The sequence below is a fragment of the Caenorhabditis elegans genome, chromosome X, assembly GCF_000002985.6.
Source record: "Caenorhabditis elegans chromosome X".
Lineage (NCBI taxonomy): Eukaryota > Metazoa > Nematoda > Chromadorea > Rhabditida > Rhabditidae > Caenorhabditis > Caenorhabditis elegans.
Genome location: NC_003284.9, coordinates 15487910 through 15505730, shown reverse-complemented (window position 1 = coordinate 15505730; position 17821 = coordinate 15487910). Strand labels below are relative to the sequence as shown.

Here is a 17821-nt window from a genome sequence, read left to right as displayed (position 1 = left end):
GATGTGCCCCCGCAATGTCGAAAAATGCCGAAAAATGCAGAAACTGCATGCGTTTTTTTTACATTTTACTACACACATGGCTAGGGGAAAAAAAAATGTAAAAATACATTTTTGCAATTTTCGTAATAACATAAATAACCCCATAAATGTCTTTTTTATAACTAGAATTCTAGAATTTCCTTAAAGCCACAAAGATATTCCTCTGAAATTTTATTTTTATCTGACTGTGACTTATCTTGTTTCTATTATGTGCATTTTTTGTCGTTAGCTTTGTCGGCTCCAAATTAAATTTCATAAATTATCAATAAATTATCATTGCACAAATATGTAACAGTATGCAATATTCACATTACAATTTTATTTTGATTTCTCTACTGGTAGAGTTGATGGTTGCGTTGGTGCAGCTGCAGTAGTTCTTACATATTTTGAAGAGCGAAGAGCCTCGGCGGATAAAAAGTAGTGTCCATTTTCTCGTCGGATACTCCGGAGCAGCGCAGTTTGATGTATCAGCTTCTCTGCTGGACATGTTTGAATCTAAATTTTCAGAACTTTCAAAAGAACTAACAATTTTCATATCCCACCAGCTTTTGACGTTTTCCAATCTCGAGCTCTTGAAACAAATTCCTATATGTTGTTTGCGTGTCAAGCGGCACATTTGATCTGAAAAATGAAATTCTTGATAAGAATTCAATTATCATGGAATGCTTCATTACACTGGCAAAGCGGATGCTTTTCTCGAAAGGCGTGTTCTGGCGACGGATGCATCAAATGGTTGATATTGGCTACGGTGGGTGGTTTCAGAATAAAAGGGGATTTTCGGAGCATCTCCTGTTTCAGATTCAGTTATTTCTCTGAAAATAAAAACTTATCAACTTTTTCATTTCATGTGTAAGATTTGGTGGTTATCAGGATCAATACTATAAAATCTTAAAAAAAGTAAATTTATTTTTATTTTTTAAATATTTCCGAAAAATAGTTTTTTGTTGAGTGGTTTTTCACAACCGCGATGTCTCTTCATTTTATTACACAAGGTATCACTTCTTTCCTTTCTTGTGTTTTTATGACTAGCATATTCTTTTTTTGAAAGATGTGCAGTTGACAGTTTTCAAATACTCCCTGTCATTGTCACTTGTCATTTTCATACCTCTTCTCCCTTGCGTGCGGCACTTTCCACGTATAAGCGGCGTTGTTTGTGGTGCGCCCGTAGAATGGAACCGACTGCGTCACAGGGTATTCAGTATCTTCGAGGCGGTGTGGAATGGATACTGAAACTTTTGAATTTACATATTTTGAATGTTAAGCATGAGAACAAGCCCCTTTTGTTTCGTCTCATAGATCTGAAAGTGTACATACCTTCTTCAGTGTCCACAGTTCGCTGGTCGTCTGGAGCATCTTCATACGTGATTCTCGGCGAGTACAGGTAAGGATCATCATCGTCGTCATGATCTTCATAGGTGTAGTCGTAAAGACTTTCGAGTTCTAAATATTTATCGGTGGAGTACCGAAATTTGAAACTTTGCTTTTTTTCAACCCAAAATGACCCAAAAACTACCAAATTTCGTAATGAGACGTTTTGAAAATTTCTCAAAAAAAAGTTCAAAGTTTTGGAAAAAAGGCTAATTTTCTGCTAAATGCACAATTTTTTCCAACTTCTCGGGGTCGCAGCGTCTCGAACTTAATTTTTATTAAGTTATCACTTTTTTTAATAAGTACTGGCTATTTGTCACGAGTACATTTTCGGTCAGTGGGGCACAAATAGAAGTTACATTTTGTGCTCCACTCATCATAAATGTACTTATATCAACGAATTTTACGCATAATAAAGACCCATAATATTTATTAAAGTATTTATTAAATATTATTAAATATCAATAAAATTTAAGTTCCAGACTCTGCGACACCGAGTAGTTGGAAAAAATTGTGATTTCAGAAGAAAATGAGCCTTTTACCAAAACTTTTATTTGAGAAATTTTCAAAACGTCTCCTTACGAAATTCGGTAGTTTTGAATTATTTTGGGTTAAAAAGAGCCAAGTCTCAAATTTCGGTACTTCAAATTCGGTACAAATTTCGGTACTTTAAGTTAGAGAATAATGTAGGAGTTGCTTTAAACTTTCAGTTTTTTGTAGAAGTTTGATTTCAGAAAAAAGCTACAAACTTGCTTTAAAAACTAGATAATTAACAATTAAGTACAAGTAACTTTGTAGTATTGGTATTCATCTTTTATAACGGAAACTTATTTGCTTATGTATAATATACAATTTTTTCATTCTCAACGTAGAACTTCAAGAAAAACCTTTGAAAAACCCAACTTACCCCGATTAGCCATTACTATACGATTTCAGAAAAATGAGAAGTGCCGTTGCTCTTCTCTTCCTGCTCGTCGCGTATTGTGGCGGTGTTGTCCACGCTGGCGAGGTAACCATAGCAATCGTCACTTTCATACGAAATTCCTTCAGATTGTTGCTGAACTCTACCACACAAATGTTACAGTGAAGTGGCACACCGATTATGAACGCCAGTTGGTTGATTTCTCGATTTGGTTTGGCGCCAGTACGCCGGATGTGTTGTTTTTGGGATTCTCAGACTTTGGAGACACTAATAATTCTGATGTGTTAATGTATTATAATAGCAAAAAAGAAATCAAGGTAGAAAACCAAAGGATTTTATAAAAACGGTTAACAAAGTTTCAGGATGCATATACAAATAGAGATTTCAAAATTACCTCCGATCTTCAGCAAGATTTCCAGCTTCTTCGCAAAAGGAAAGACCATATTGTTGTCAGAAGAAAGTTAACAACCTGCGATTCGAGAGATTATGCATTTTTGGTAATGTGGTTTTGATAATGTTCAAGTATGGAAAATGGAAGTTTTTTTCATGGCACAAACTGACTTTTTTGAGATGCAGAAATTACTGTATATTTTAGTAGGGCTCCCAGCTGAGTAAGGCGCGAAATGGGGGCCGTACGCCGACGTTGCGCGCCGCTGTGTGTGTGCAGCAAAGTGTGAAATGTAGTTATTTGAAGTGGCCGACATGTTTGAGGTTTCGCAGCTTGGCGTGAAATGAGTAGCTTGCTGTGTGCAAAACGTAAAGCGAAGAGGTAGTTGTTTGGAAACGGCCGACACGTTCGGGGTTCCGCGCCGCACTATACATGCGGCGACCTCATCGGAGCTCAGCCCTACATTCAAGTATAACGTCACTGTGCATTCTTGGTCGTTTTCATGTTGATGTTGCTAGATTCTGGGTTTACGAAAATTGAACATTTTAGCTAAGTTAGGCTAAAAACAATTTCGAGAAATTTTTGAAAAGATTTTCCTAGTTTACGCAAATTTCAATCTTTTGAAATTGTGTTTGTTTTTTCCAAATGATCATTTGAAAAATTGTCTTCAATTTATAACTCAAGTCAAATTTTTAGCCAGGAACCACTCAATTCTACATTGCCGCTTCCTGGGGATCTACGAATTTGGTAGATATTCGGGATAAGAGATGGGTTGTGGTATGGAGTGACTTAGATGATTAATTCATGATTATTAATTTTTTGCAGGACAAAAAGTTTGGAAAAGTGATCGAAGGTCCAACTGATCAGCCAAATATTGAAGAAGAACCAGCCGCTCTCGAGAAAGATGTGAAAGTCGTAATTGTGAATAGCAATAGCCCGGACCCGATTCCAAATGTGGAGACCACATACAAGTGTATCATTCGTAAAATGCCATTTGACACCGTCAATAACATGTACCACGTAGTGAGAATGGAACCATACGTGACACCTGGAAATGAGCATTTGGTGCATCACATGGAGATCTTCATGTGTAGAGATGAAGTAGAAGAATGGAGTGGAAGCTGTAACGATCCAAAGAAGCCGCCAAAGTCAAAGTCATGCAGTCATGTCATTGCTGCATGGGCAATGGGAGAAGGTCCAATTCATTATCCGAAAGAAGCAGGACTCCCAATCGGAGGGAAAGGAAAGAATGCATATGTGATGGTTGAAATTCATTATAACAACCCAGAACTTCACAAAGGAGTTATTGATTCTTCCGGATTTCAGTTCTTTGTAACCGGACAACTCAGGTGTGTTTTGAAACAAATTTATGATAGGAATTTATGATAATAACAGCTTAATTCAGAAAATACGACGCAGGAATTATGGAACTTGGTTTAATATACTCCGATGCAAATTCAGTACCACCAAATCAAAAAGCATGGGCCATGAATGGATATTGTCCATCACAATGCACTAAAAATGTAAGTCGTTTGAACAAATTTACAGAAAATATATAGCTATGTATACTTAAGAAAAACAAACACAATAAATCAAAAGTGGTGGGTAGTTTTCTGAAAATCTGAAAATTGATATACTTATGAAATTGAAAATTGTGTACCTAGATTGCGACTTTTATGTATTTTTGTATAGAATTCCGAAAAAAATTATAGCGATTATTTTTACCAAAAAAAAAATACTTTAAAATTCTCAAAAGTCACATTATTTTTGCTTTCACATCAAAATATTGAGGTGCTGAATTTTGCCTGCCTGAATTATTGTGTCAAATCTGATTGAGATACATTCTGTTTAGGGAGTACACAAAATTCGTTTTCTTGGGAGAAAAGTTTTAATAAAAAATTTTCAACTTAAAAAATCCGCACATCTCTCAAAATCCATACCAGATTCAACTGTAAAATCGAAATTTCCAGCTTCCCGAGGAGGGAATCAACATTTTCGCCAGTCAACTGCACGCTCATCTAACCGGCAGAAAACTGTTCACATCTCAATATCGATCTGGAGTTCGCATTGGAGACGTGAACCGAGATGAACACTACTCCCCTCATTGGCAGCATCTGCAACAGCTTCGACCAGTGGTTAAGGTTATGCCAGGAGACACACTGGTCACCACATGCGTCTACGATACCAGAAAACGATCAAAAGTGACGTTTGGTGGATATCGAATTGTGGATGAGATGTGCGTCAACTATATTTATTACTACCCAGCTTCTGATGTAGAAGTTTGCAAATCAGCAATTTCTAATAGTACGTTGAGAGCCTACTTCTCAGAACGGTGAGATTATCGAAACAAAATGCATCCAATTTTACAATCATATTTCAGACATGGTATGGATGGAAAGAGAATGCAAATTTCGGATATGTACAGCAACGTCAAGGACTGGGGAAATGGAGTTGATGAGGAGTTTTACAATGTGTTGAATGTTGGAAACATGAACATGAACTGCTTGAAATCCAACGGGGAGCCATTCGAATTTGAATCAAAAGATTCCCGCCAGAGCTGGGAAAACATGGCAAGACCAACATTTGTCTCCGGATCATTCATCACAACCAGGGATAGATTCCAGTGTCCAGCCATCAATGACATGATTAATTTTGAGTAATAGTATTGTGTAACTTTCAACGTGCCATTGTCCTTTCCTACATCATTCGTAATTAAACCTTTAAAAAATATTTTGTCATAAAACATTTATTCATACTATCACAGTTGATCTAAAAACTTCGTAACTTGTTGCAATTAAATCAAACGGGGGTAGGGGCAAGACAATACTGGTTCAAATTAAAGATTCAACTGGCCAAATTTTGAATTGAAGCAAGAAAAAATCTAGGGGAAAAGAAAACTACGAGATCTGAACGGAATTTAAAAAAAAATCTTAATCCTTCACAATAATGGGAACTCTATGCCAGGCATTATGAATCAAACCACGAACATTCCAAATACCACTGGCAGTCTCTGGTTGCGTGTTATAGGCTCTGTCTACTGCTTTCGCAATAATATTGAACTCCTTGACTCCCGGAGGAATTTTCACTTCTGCCTTGAACAATGTCCATGCGTACATGTGCTCCTGATCCTGCTTCTCTTCTTGCTCCATCTCGACACTGTTCCACGTCTCGCCACCATCGACGCTAACCTCGATTCGGATGATTCCACGGCCACCACCGCTCCACGCATATCCAGAGATGTCCACAGTTTCGTCACCACGATCAACTTTGGTATTTGGAGCCGGACTACAGATTGCACATTGAACAGGATACTCTTGGATAGATGGAACTGTGTTCCACTTCAGCTCGTCACCAATGTTGACAGCTGGGGAGAATGCTCTGAAATTGGATGGTTTGTAGGTTCTGGAGATTTATTACTAACCTATAATCTTTTTGCTGCCAATGACTATCACTTTCCTTCTCACTAACAATAATTTTTCTGAGCCATTTCACTTGTCGAGCACCAACATTACCTGAATGACTTCTTTTATTAACGATTATCAGAAAAAATTTTTTAAATAAAAGTATGTTAAAACCGTTGTACCTGGCACAATGACCCGCAGAGGAGCTCCGTGATCCCTCGGAATATCAACTCCATTCATGTGATAAGCGACAATGACTTCATCTCCACGAGCCTTTTCAATGGGAATTGATGCTCCGTAGGGTGTTCCAGTCGGATCAACATCTGCTCCTTCAAAGTGGACGTGCTTGATCTTGTCGTCGAAAACGTCGATTCCTGCGTCAGCGAGAAGATCCTTGAATTTTATTAATTAATATCTCATATTTTAAAATTCAAATTTACTCTCAAGCGAACTCCAGTCCATTCGGCATTACTGATTGCAGTTCCTTCCCACATCAGTCCTTGAACTTTCTTATACTGATTCATATCGGCTCTTCTATTTCCAGCACATTGAATCACACTTCCAATTGTATATGACTTGTACTTCTTCTTGAGCTCCTCTACAGACAAATCCACTGTTTTTCCTTTGATGGTTTCCACAGTCAATCGATGGTTTTCAGTTTTGATCTAAAAAAAAATCCAGCGTAAAACTTCACTACACACACAACCCCTTTTCACATACATCAGGAACCGGAAGATGATTTCGTACAAAGAACAGTTCATTGGGTGTGTAGAAGTGGTCGGTAAGCAGGGAAGGAGGGGTTTCGGCATTGAAGGGCTTCGAGTTACGCACGAGTAAAGCTGGATGACGTTCCGGATCATTGGAGAATGCGTCAGCGACTGGCTGTAAAACAAACACAAACATAGGTGAGATAAGAGGATAAATTGATCAATATTTTGGGTGCGTTTGTACCCGGACCCTAATTAAAATCAACCAAACTCACATTACTTAAATCTTCAAAATCAATCTAAACAAAAAAATTTGTTACCAGAATTTCATAAATCACACAATAAAGGATTGTATGCCACCTCTTTTCTACTCCATGAACTTACTTTCGGAACATCTTTTACATCAAGTTTGCCAATTCGATATCCTTCGAGAATCTCGAGAACCTCTTTTGTCTTGTGCTGTGAGTAGAGAGCCCAAAATGGGTCGACAGCTGCACCGGCGGCAAGCAGAATTTTGTCACCTCCCGGATGCATGGCAATGAAATCTGTGACATCATAGACACCCTGTAAAAATAAGAAAACTATTAATTCCAGTTTATAAACAAGCATCAATTTGGAAATACGCATATATGTAGTTTGAAATGTTCTAAGCGTTCGAAAAAAGTCCTTAAAAACCTGTAACCAAGTCACAAAACTACATTTTGTCCAGTCAGCCAAAACTGGACAGTTGAATAATTGAAATTAGGGCTCCCATGTGGGTGCCGCTTTCACGCCGCAATTCAAATTTTCAAAGCGATGCGCGGAACCCACAAAATGTCGGACGCGGAGTTTGCACCAAACAGTGGCATAGAGTATGACACTATTTGTAGCAAAGTTGACTCCACGTCCGACGCTTTTTGGGTTCCGCGCATCGCTATAAAGGTTTCGGATTGTGGCGTGAGAGGGGTGTTTTCGGGGACGACATAAGAGTCCTAATTGAAAATAATCAACTTACATCTTTGTACGTAACCCAAATCCTGTCTGCGTCTTTTCCATGTTTCTTGACCTCCTCCTGCTTGTATATCTGAAGATTCTCCAATTTCTTCTCTGACATCGTCTCATCTTTGGCGTGATCAAGCTTTGCAGTTTTCACAAAGTGTTTGAATCCGAGCACTCCAGCAGTTGCGGCTCCTCCAATATATGCATACTTGTCTAAACATTAGTTAATAGATTTTCAAGTTTTCGTGGTAGATCCCTACAATAAGAGTGATTTTCATTAGTCCTCTGATGTTCTGAAGTGGCGCCCGAAAGTTTGTTGAACTGACGCCGGTGTCTAAAAAACCGATTGAAAGATGTGCCCCGGCCAAGCATTCTGAAAAAATTTGCAAAATCTTTGAAACTTATTAGTTTAAAATATCAAGATTGCCGAAAAACAAACAATACTTTGAAAAATAAAATATCTTTTTTAGAAATTGAATTTTGAAAAAAAATTGAAACAAAAAAAACTACGAAGTTCACAAACACATTGAAAAGTGGACTGAATCAGGGGGGAAAAAGAAAGCAAAACCCGACTAGTTTTATTAAACAATTATTCGAATATGAGGAATTTTTGGTGAATGAGGGTACAATAAAAACATGCTAATAAAACCGATTTCTATAAAACAATAACTGAATTATTTGGTATTTTTACAGTTCTAATCAATTGAAGTTTGAGGGAAGAACGAAAAATGGAATATCAGAAAAAAAAAACGTCACGTGGCAGAAACTGAGAAGAGGAACAGTGAGAGAGAGCAGAGGTCGTAGAGAAAACGAGAGAGAGAGACAGGTTTCGTCGCCTTTGCTGACCATTGACCAGCGGTCATTGATTGCAAGTTACGATGGGTGGTTGAACATTTGAGAAACAACAAGTTGTCGTTGTTCTCTACCTCTCTACCACTCTAATATTTAATAGTTAATGGTTGGGAAACAATCCAATTTCATTTTTCATCCAGAGAACTCTGAAATAATTTGGGCGAACGCAGCGTGAGCAACATCTGGTGAAGAGATGAAGCAGACTCGTTTGGCGTCTCCAACAATATTTGTGATGTTCTCTTGAAGCTGCTTGTTGATATTGACAAACAAGGCTCGAACGTTCTGGAAAAAATAAGTTTTCAAGAAATTTATCTGATGTGTTTAGCATTTTAGCATTATTTCAAATACAAGTTTAATTTAATAAGAGAAATGTTTACTAGCGTGTCTACGAGGTTATTCCAGCTCACGCGGCTCACGTGGAGTCAGGCTCTCCCATCACAATTTTATCTACTAAAAAGTGCGGGATTTTTTTTTGCCAAAAAATGTGACGTCATCATGTTCTAAACAATGTAAAATCAGAGTTGAGAACTCTGCGTCTTAAAACCCGCGTTTTTCGTAGATCTAAGTAGATCAAACCGAATTGGGACATTATGACACCACGTGCAAGCTATTAAGAAGCTATCAGTTCATGAAAATGCCTACTTCGCAAAAATAGCGATAGCACAGAGAACATGCGATGACCAGTGGTTTAGGTGCCTTCGCAACGAGATATTCCCGCGCCAAAACGGTAGGCATTCTCGCGATCTTATGATTTCTTAATATGTATGATGTTGTCCACTGTTGTTTTATTGATAGCGAAAAATATTCAAAAGTATGCTAATAGTGGTTCAATTGACATACTATCTCAATTCAAAATCTTACCTCTGGATTCTCGTCTGCTGCTTTTTTCAACATCGGAACATCACTCGCGGTGTCCCCTGCGACACAAACTTTTCCAACCTTCAACGAGTCGTGGAGTGATTCCACTAAAGCAGCAACTCCATCTCCCTTGTTCCAAACAGCTCCTGTAATTCGAAAATCATCATCATAAATTTCAAAATTGAGCATTACCTGACGAATGAACGCATACTTCAATTTCTAACGGTGAACAATTTTCTAATACTAAATATTGACTGTTGGGATCAACTCGATGGATTCGTTCACGAACTGCATCAATGTATCTAGCTGAGAGGTCTTCTGGAACTTGCTTGAAAACCGTTTGAACTCCTAGGGTAAGACGATCGACTTTCCTCTGTACACCACTTCCAACCAACGCGAATTGCACAAATTCCCCTTCATGAAGTATCTCATCCAGTTGTTCACAGAGCTGCCCAATTGCAACACTTCCTTCCTCAGGAATTCCATCATCATGCACTATTCGTCGGCCGCCAAGCCACCATTCGCGTCCCCAAGATCCACTGAATAATACCGGCCCGTTGATGGGGAGTGCGGTGAGGTCTAGGATTCCAGGATGGCGGAGAGGCCCTGCGGTTAGGACGGCAAATGCTCGGGTGAAGAGACGAGAGAAGACACCCATTACGATAGCGCTGTAGGCCGGCTGAAATGTAATTTATTTCGGTTTTACTTTTTTTTTCGAAGTTATGTTTTCTCCAGAAAAAATTTGCCGTTTAAAATTTATTTTCAGTTTGAACAAATGTATTTTCAAATGTCCATTTGAGTTTACACAATTTAACTTTTTCAGCTCATTTTAAGACACAAACCTGCAAATTTGTTGCATACTGTGAGCAATAATCCTTCATAGTTCCATCCCAATCAGTGATAAACAGTGGTTTAATCCCTCCGGTGGTGCTCGTATCAATGAGATCCATCAGAAACGCTTTACACTCGGCGACCTCTTTCTCGAACCGAATTTCATCGTCCACAAATTTAGACAACAGTCCAGGTAGATCGCAAAGTTTTAGAACATTTGCAAATGAGTTGTTCTCTTTGTCACTTTCCACCGCGAATGCATCCAAAAAATGATGGTCTTTCTGAAACAAAATAATTTGGAAATAAAGAAAATGCAGCTTCAGGAATGAACCTGCAATCCTTTAATTTCGTCTTGAATGTTGATGCCAAATGTGGTTCCTCTTGAGTGAATGTCTCTGATGTGGTTTTTTGACGTTCGCTCGTCATTCATTTCCTGGAATTATTGACATTATTTTGACCGAGATGCGGAGAATGAAATTAAATGATATCGGTAGGTTTAAAATTCCATTAAATAAACATTTTAATGTAGATGTAATTAAATGTTAAATAATTGTGAAAAAGGTTGTCTTTTTAAAGTTAGCTATTGTTTTAGCTTTTGTTTAAAATTTTTTTTTTGAGAATTACGTTCAAAAACATTGTTTTAAAAACAAAATGTTTCAGTTGAGATTTCCACTCTATGAGAATTTTTTGACATATACCCGGAATTTCAAATTATTCAGATACATGGTTTCCAAGCAAAAAAACCAACCTCTAGCGTACTTTTAAATATTTGAACTTGGTCGGCTTTGATATGTCCTGTTTCGAGAATTTCATTCGTCACTGATTTCCGTGCTTCTTGCATCTTAAACAGTTACTACTTACGAATAATGTACGAAAATCTATAAACTCACCTGATACAGACATTCTTTGAAATCTTCGATAGACTGACTGGCGATAGTCATTTGTGATTCTGAAAATTGCCAAAAAATAATTCTAGAAAAGATAGAAAAAGGGCACAACACAAAGACATTATGTTCTAGACGTCGATAAGGCTATCTGATAATAAGATGATGGTGTTATGTGTCAACACGTGATATGGCTGCTTTTAATCACTCTATAGCCTGTTTAATGTGCCGTTTCTAGGTCTCATAATTTCTGACATCATTTTTGCTGTATTCTAGGCAAAAATAGTTATTCAAACAAAAAGTTGATGCCTAAAGGTTTATCTATATTAAAAGGAATTTTAAAATAAAATTAAATAATCTTCCAATAAATATTTCATCGAATTTTACTGTGTTTTTGTCTATATGTTTTATGAAAAATATAGTTAGAAACAAAAAGTGAAATTATTTAAATTTAAACCACAGTTTCGAAAAAAAAGGAAAACCCTCACCAAAAACTATTTAAACTGATTATACTTGACGCAACCAAATGAACAGAAAAATGGCGAAAAAATCAACTTTTTACTGGGGGTATGTACAGATTAAAGATCATATCAGTGAAAAACAACTGATCAATACGTAAGACGTCTTGTCAGACGTGCCAAACAGCAGAGAGCGGTTGAAACACGCACAGGTCAACAGGTGTTTGTGTTTCGAAGGAACAAAGTTTATTTTCCTGTTTTCTTTTTTGCTTTTTTTTTGTTGTCGTATACTCCATCCAAAACTTTTTTGTATGACATCCATCTGGTTTTCATTGCTTAAAAAAATTAATTGCCCTACCTTTTTCACAGTTCATCGGGCAGTCCGGACGGGAGCCAGCACGGCCCGGAGGGAACTTGGCAAGTTTGAGTGATAAGTCCTGAAAGAAAAAAAGTTACTTTCGAAAAAAAAAGGATAAATCAATAACAGTTGAGAGTCGAAATGTAAACATAATTCGGTCAGCTAGGCGACACTCTGGAAAATCGATAATAATCAAAACAAGCACAGACTGAATAACGGCGGAGAGCGGGGAGAAGGGAGAGGGGGTGGTGGTGGAAAAGCAAAAACAAAACAAAACGTGTCATTTTTGAATAAGAAACCGACCGGTTTTTGGTGTTCTAATTTATCAGGACTGATTTCTTGTTTGAGAATTGAGAAGTGAGAATTGGGAACAAGGTATGTTTTTTTTTTAAATTATGTTTTTATTTATCAAGGATTTTGTGTTTATGAGAGTTGTTGTACAAAACAATTTTATTATGCGTTGCTATATTTTTTAATAAACGTTCTCAACGTCTCTCTTCACTAAATAATCGATTTTTTTAAACTGAAAAAAAACGAAAATTGAAAAAAAAAAACTTAGCGGGATAAAATGATAAGCCATCGGTAGGCAATAAGAAGAAGAAGACATCGTAAGTTAATCGGCAAGATATGTTTGTGAAAACACGTTAGAAGAATGAAAGAAGAAAAAGGGTGTTTGGTTCTATTTGTGTTCCGCTTTCTTCCCATTTCTACATTGTGAAAGTCAGCGGAAAACGATGCAGAGAGCACATGAGCGGGTGGTGCACGGAGGGTGCGCAAGAGGGGCTGCTGGCGCGTTTTGTGTGCTTGTGCGATGGAACGGGAGATGAAGAGGTGGAATTAAAGTAGAAAAACAAAGAAATGCATTTTTTGAAATTAGCAAAAAACACCTTTATCGATTTTTTAAAATTTGCAAAACACGTATGAGTACGATTTTGTGTGACAAACAAATTTTATACTTATTTTTTCAAAATAAACAAAATGAAACCGCAACATAGTAAATATTTAATTGAAATTATAATACGAGGACAATCATACTTTTCTTGTGTTTAATGCAACTATATTTTCTTTATTATAAATCCATTAGATTCAAAATACTTTCTAGCGCTTGAAAGTGAGGTAGTGAGATTTTTAATTATTGAAATTAAATTGAAATAAATTCAAAAATGAGTTTTACACCAGACATTATTGAAAGTTTTCCTAGATTTTATAACGGTTCAAAATTTCAAAAAAAAACTATAGGATTTGTCACGCTAACCTTTTGATATCTTTTCTGTGTGATAGTGGCCTGGGATTATTTTTACTCTATTATTGGCATTTTTGCATTTAATTATCCAAATTTTTTCCAATTTCATATACAGTGGTCAATAAAATAAATTGAAGAATATGTAAACTTACAAGTTACAAGGTGGTGTTTTACTGATAATTATACATTAAAAGTTCTATGCAAACGATATTAATAAAGAATTACGACAATTTCAATTGAGAAAAATTTTGAATTTTTAGGAATAGTTCCGTAATTCGAAACAATATCTTTCAAAAGGAAATTTGCAATTTTACAATTTTCAAAAAATAATGTTAAAAAATGCTTTAAAAAGTACATTTAAATTGAAAAAAATTAAATTATTTTTTTAGTTGAAGAATCAATTTTTTATATTTTTATAAAAAGTTCACCCGTCTCTAAAACATCAAAAGTCTTACAAAGTTTTTAAACTTGTTTATTCTGAACGTTCTGAACGATATACATACACATGGAAAAAAACGAAATGAGTGACAAACGAAAACATTATTATTAAAGTGAATCAAATTGAGATCATGAAACCGAAAAACATCACGGCTATCGAATCATTTGGACGGGGAAGAGGAGGAAGAGAGAAAGGCTCACGACAAATGGCACACAACACACTGACACCGAATGCTGGTCATTTTAACACTGCAATGCGTCGATAAGCTTCTGCTCTTTCTTGTCGAAAAAAACATGATCATCTGCTCCACCAATTGAGTGCAACACATTTCTGAAACGGAGAAATTGCTACATTGAACATTAAATTTTTGAACTGTGAAATGCAAATATATCTGTCACTGCCTGTTCAACTTGAAAATGTCAAAAAAGTTTGTCGTTGGGATGACATAAAATTGTTAATAAAATGTTTGCAATTATTTCACACCTGCAATGCGTAATAACGCCAAAGTTCAAAGTTAATTCCTGAAAATAAAATAAAATTTTGAAGTTAAATAAAAATGAATTATATTCGGTCACTACAACTTATTTACTATCATTTCAACAAAAATCCCATTTTAGCTATACTCCACTTCAATAATGAAAGTCTACTCACTTGACCACTGGGAAATATCTGCCAGTCACAAACGTTTCCATTCCAACGACCGCTCTGAAAGTGAAATTGCATTCATATCTCAAAAGCTATGTACCTCAATGCTTCTGATTGTTTCTCCACGTCATCAAATGAGAATCCGTCTGTCACAACTACAACTTGCACGTGTCTCGATTTTTGAAGCACGTATTGTGTTGTGACAGAGATTGCAGCTCCGGCCGCGGTGACTCCACGTAAAAATCGGGCTTCTGAAAAATAAGGTCATATTTTAAACTAAATTGAAACAGTAAGATCTTTTTTTTTTTGGAAATCGAAACACCGTGTTTTCATTAACTATTATTAACATAATCTATTGCATCTACTAATTATTACGATTCAAAAAGTTTATGTCTTTTCACCAATTTCGGCCAATTCGTTTAAGAAGTTACATTTAAAATTTTTAACAGATGTTAAAATTTCATAATTAGTGTAGTTTGAAAACGTAACGTAAACAATATTTTAAATGCACAATTTTTATTTTTCTTACTTTTGAAACCGTTAACAATACATTTTTGGCTTTTTTTAATTTCTTAGTTTCCTTAAACGAAAAAACGGTAAAAGCAAATTTTTAAAGGTGGAGTAGCGCCAGTAGGGGTTTTGTCTGAATATACAATCTTTTAATACAAATAATTAAAACTGAGTTAAAGTATTTAAAAAGTAGAAAAAACTTCTTTTTTTTTGGTCGATTTCCAAAATGATGAGTGGCAACAACTATGTACATAATTGTCACTTTTTGACAGTAAATGAAAAATTTTCAAAATTTTTTTGAAAACTTTTATTATGATATTCGGACATTTTAGGGCCGAAGGAGTGGTTTTCCACTGGCCCTAGCCCATCTTTAAAGTTTATTTCATTTTTTTTGGTACTTTTCCGATTTCTGCCAACCAAAATGTTTTTCAATTTTATAACACTCTATATTTCAATTTAAATTCACAGATGAATGTTTATTTCAATACTATTTCAATTTTTAGGCTTAGAAAACAACAACACTAATTGTAAGCCTGAAATTACAAATAAGGTTTCATTAATGAAAATATCGATAACACTTTGGCAGAAATCGGAAAAGTACCATTTTTTTACAACTGCGCTTATAGATAAAATTCTTCTTATTTTTATTTTATGAGATTTCTCATTTTGCGAGTTTTTTCTCTCAATATGCAAACACTTCTCTTTTTCTATTCGAACTCTATTTTTTTCAGATTTTTCAGAATTAAATCAAACCACCAACTTCTCAATTTCTCGATGAACTTTTTGCCATTTGGTTCTTCCGGTAATGGAATAACAATCTTCTGCCTTGTTCTGCCAGCAAACGTGATCAAGGCCATCTGAATAATAAATCACATTTTTCAATTCCGGGTTAGAATTATATCGTTAAAAATTCCGGGTTCACTAACCCGTCTTGGATGTTCTAGCTTGCGAACAATTTCCTCGATATACTTCTTTTGCTTCTCGTACTGTTGCACCACGTTTCCACTGGAATCCAACAGGAAGAGAATGTCCTTGCATTCTATAAAATGAAAAATGACACACGAAACTAGATTCGTTGATTGTTCTCAATGTTTAATTTCTAATCAGTTGATAGTGGAATGTGTGTAACGATTTCACATTTCACACCTTCTTCACCCCACCCACCTTTTGTTGGATGCAAATTTGCCAGGTTTCTTCGATTTCCCATTTCAGGCATCATTGTCGTTGTCACTTCATCCCGAATCTTACTTGATGTTTTTAATGTAGTTGTAGCTGATGTAGAGGAAGTAGAAGTTGTGATTGGTTCAGTTACGGGTTTCGCAGTTGTTGTTGTTACCGACGATGATTCAGGCGTCATTGTTGTAGTGAATTCAGATGACTTCTTTGACGAGGTGGTCGTTGTTTCTAGCGTGGTCATCAACTCTGGTTCATTGTCACCACTGCCTTCGACAGAATTTTCAGAATTGACGCGAAGAACTTCTTCCGAATCACTAATGTTGTCAATTTTTGTAATATCTTCAAAAACTGGGGAGAGTATTTTCAAGACTCCTTTGTCAGGTTTCTCGGTCTTCATGTTTGTTTCAGTGACTCCAAGTGTCATGAGCTCTTCCGTACTAGATGGAACAGTTGTATTCTGAGCAGATGCCTCCTCCTCCTGCTCGGAGCTCGACGGCAAACCGGATGATTCCGCAGACGACTGAGGTGGCGGTGCTGGTGGATGGGGTCCATTACCCGAGTTCTCTGCAGACGATAGAGAAGGTGTAGATGTACCTGGTGGCATTGGCAAAGAGTTTGTAGGTGCCACTGGGGTTGTTGTCACAGGGCTGGTTCCCGGTGATTGGTGAGGTCTGGCTGTTCGGAAATTGGAAATGTCAACGCCTGCCAGTTTCCATGGAGGCATGACGGTAGGGAGGTTTGATGGGTACCATCGTTCAGCTATGAAACTTTCAGGCGGGACTATTCCAGGAGCACCAAATCCTAAAAATTGTGGAAAAATATAGAGGAAAGCAAGCTATGAAATTTTTAAATATTTTTTTTTAAAGTTACATAGATTTTTCTATATTAAAAAACCATGAGTTCGTGAGAATGCCTACCTTCTAGCGCGAAAATGACGGCGACAGAGAGAACATGCGGCAACGAGAGATTTAGGTGACTTCGCTACGAGATATTCCCTCGTTAAAACGGTAGGCATTCTCATGATCTCATAGTTTTTAAAAGCTACACGTGGTGTCAGGCTGTCTCATTTCGGTTTGATCTACAAAAAATGCGGGATTTTTTTCCCATAAAAATTGTGCAAAATCAGTTGAGATGCCTGCGCCTCACCTCCCGCATTTTTCGAAGATCAAAACAAAATGGGACTTTGTGACTCCACGTGCAGCTATTTTTTCTGCCTTGATTTCAAAAAACTACTATTTTGTTGTAAAAAACCATGTGTTCCGTACATCCAACAAAATACTTTTATCAGTTTAATTTTTATTAATATTGAAATTTTGCCTACAGAAAACGTACGTTTTGATCTATCGATAACCTGATAAAGTTACGATGAAAAAAAATCTGAAAATTACTACTTCATACATACAGTTACTCAATTTTTTAAACACTAAATTTGAACCACAAATTACAATTTTCAAAATATTTAAAAAGCCAAGATAACCTTTTTTATAAACTAAAACTGAACATACCTTCTACTCCAACTGTAGACAGTGCACAAACTATGAGAAACGGAATCATAGGAAGACAGAATTCTGAAATGAACCTTTTGAAGTTCGGAAAAAAAATCTCCAAAGTTAGTGACGTCTTTGCAAAAACAAGAAAGTGAGTTAGGGACGAGTGACCAAATGAAATAGGAAAATTAGTATGAAATGTTGCTAATCAGACAAGTTTCGTGTCAAATTCCTCCTCAGCCCCGAACCTTTTAGACCTGAGGTGACCCACATCGAA

The 17821-nt window shown here is 36.5% G+C and overlaps 5 protein-coding genes across 9 annotated transcripts; 1 reads left to right on the top strand and 4 right to left on the bottom strand.

The window, feature by feature from the left end:
* Window positions 1–278: 278 nt before the first annotated feature.
* Window positions 279–2607, bottom strand: H13N06.7 (uncharacterized protein). Its single transcript, NM_001029566.3, has 6 exons — window positions 2315–2607; window positions 1354–1479; window positions 1145–1265; window positions 714–851; window positions 582–660; window positions 279–534 (listed from the first exon to the last, which is right to left on the bottom strand). Exons 1-6 carry the CDS (start codon window positions 2325–2327, stop codon window positions 358–360), a joined length of 654 nt encoding a protein of 217 aa, NP_001024737.2. The 5' UTR covers window positions 2328–2607; the 3' UTR covers window positions 279–357.
* tbh-1 (Tyramine beta-hydroxylase) lies at window positions 836–5475 on the top strand (the record flags this gene model as incomplete). Of its 3 annotated transcripts, NM_001313436.5 has the most annotated exons (10): window positions 836–936; window positions 1363–1420; window positions 2344–2416; window positions 2458–2646; window positions 2692–2826; window positions 3414–3494; window positions 3543–4066; window positions 4123–4240; window positions 4688–5049; window positions 5098–5468. In NM_001313436.5, coding segments are annotated over 10 exons (1821 nt in total). In that variant the 3' UTR covers window positions 5378–5468. The 3 variants fall into 3 exon arrangements, with proteins under 3 accessions (NP_001300365.1, NP_001257264.1, NP_001257265.1); NM_001270335.2 differs by lacking the exon at window positions 836–936 and having other exon boundaries at window positions 1209–1420; window positions 5098–5471; NM_001270336.4 differs by lacking the exons at window positions 836–936; window positions 1363–1420 and having other exon boundaries at window positions 2341–2416; window positions 5098–5475.
* Window positions 5452–8176, bottom strand: suox-1. Of its 3 annotated transcripts, none has more exons than NM_001392900.1 (8): window positions 8064–8176; window positions 7820–8016; window positions 7210–7389; window positions 7101–7124; window positions 6559–6783; window positions 6301–6511; window positions 6139–6229; window positions 5452–6095 (listed from the first exon to the last, which is right to left on the bottom strand). In NM_001392900.1, exons 1-8 carry the CDS (start codon window positions 8173–8175, stop codon window positions 5648–5650), a joined length of 1488 nt encoding a protein of 495 aa, NP_001379385.1. In that variant the 5' UTR covers window position 8176; the 3' UTR covers window positions 5452–5647. The 3 variants fall into 3 exon arrangements, with proteins under 3 accessions (NP_001379385.1, NP_001024735.1, NP_001431089.1); NM_001029564.7 differs by lacking the exon at window positions 7101–7124 and adding an exon at window positions 6839–7000; NM_001444139.1 differs by having other exon boundaries at window positions 5524–6095; window positions 6839–7124.
* Window positions 8177–8226: 50 nt separating this feature from the next.
* Window positions 8227–12129, bottom strand: gob-1 (Trehalose-phosphatase). The gene is made up of 8 exons (NM_078159.5): window positions 12045–12129; window positions 11235–11293; window positions 11093–11185; window positions 10676–10777; window positions 10356–10625; window positions 9706–10192; window positions 9517–9659; window positions 8227–8937 (listed from the first exon to the last, which is right to left on the bottom strand). The coding sequence occupies exons 1-8, from the start codon at window positions 12058–12060 to the stop codon at window positions 8788–8790; spliced, it is 1320 nt and encodes a 439-aa protein (NP_510560.2). The 5' UTR covers window positions 12061–12129; the 3' UTR covers window positions 8227–8787.
* A 1614-nt stretch (window positions 12130–13743) lies between these two features.
* On the bottom strand, window positions 13744–17625 carry H13N06.2 (VWFA domain-containing protein). The gene is made up of 7 exons (NM_078157.6): window positions 17563–17625; window positions 16046–16858; window positions 15808–15920; window positions 15642–15738; window positions 14472–14622; window positions 14378–14431; window positions 13744–14056 (listed from the first exon to the last, which is right to left on the bottom strand). Exons 1-7 carry the CDS (start codon window positions 17609–17611, stop codon window positions 13969–13971), a joined length of 1365 nt encoding a protein of 454 aa, NP_510558.2. The 5' UTR covers window positions 17612–17625; the 3' UTR covers window positions 13744–13968.
* Window positions 17626–17821: the final 196 nt, after the last annotated feature.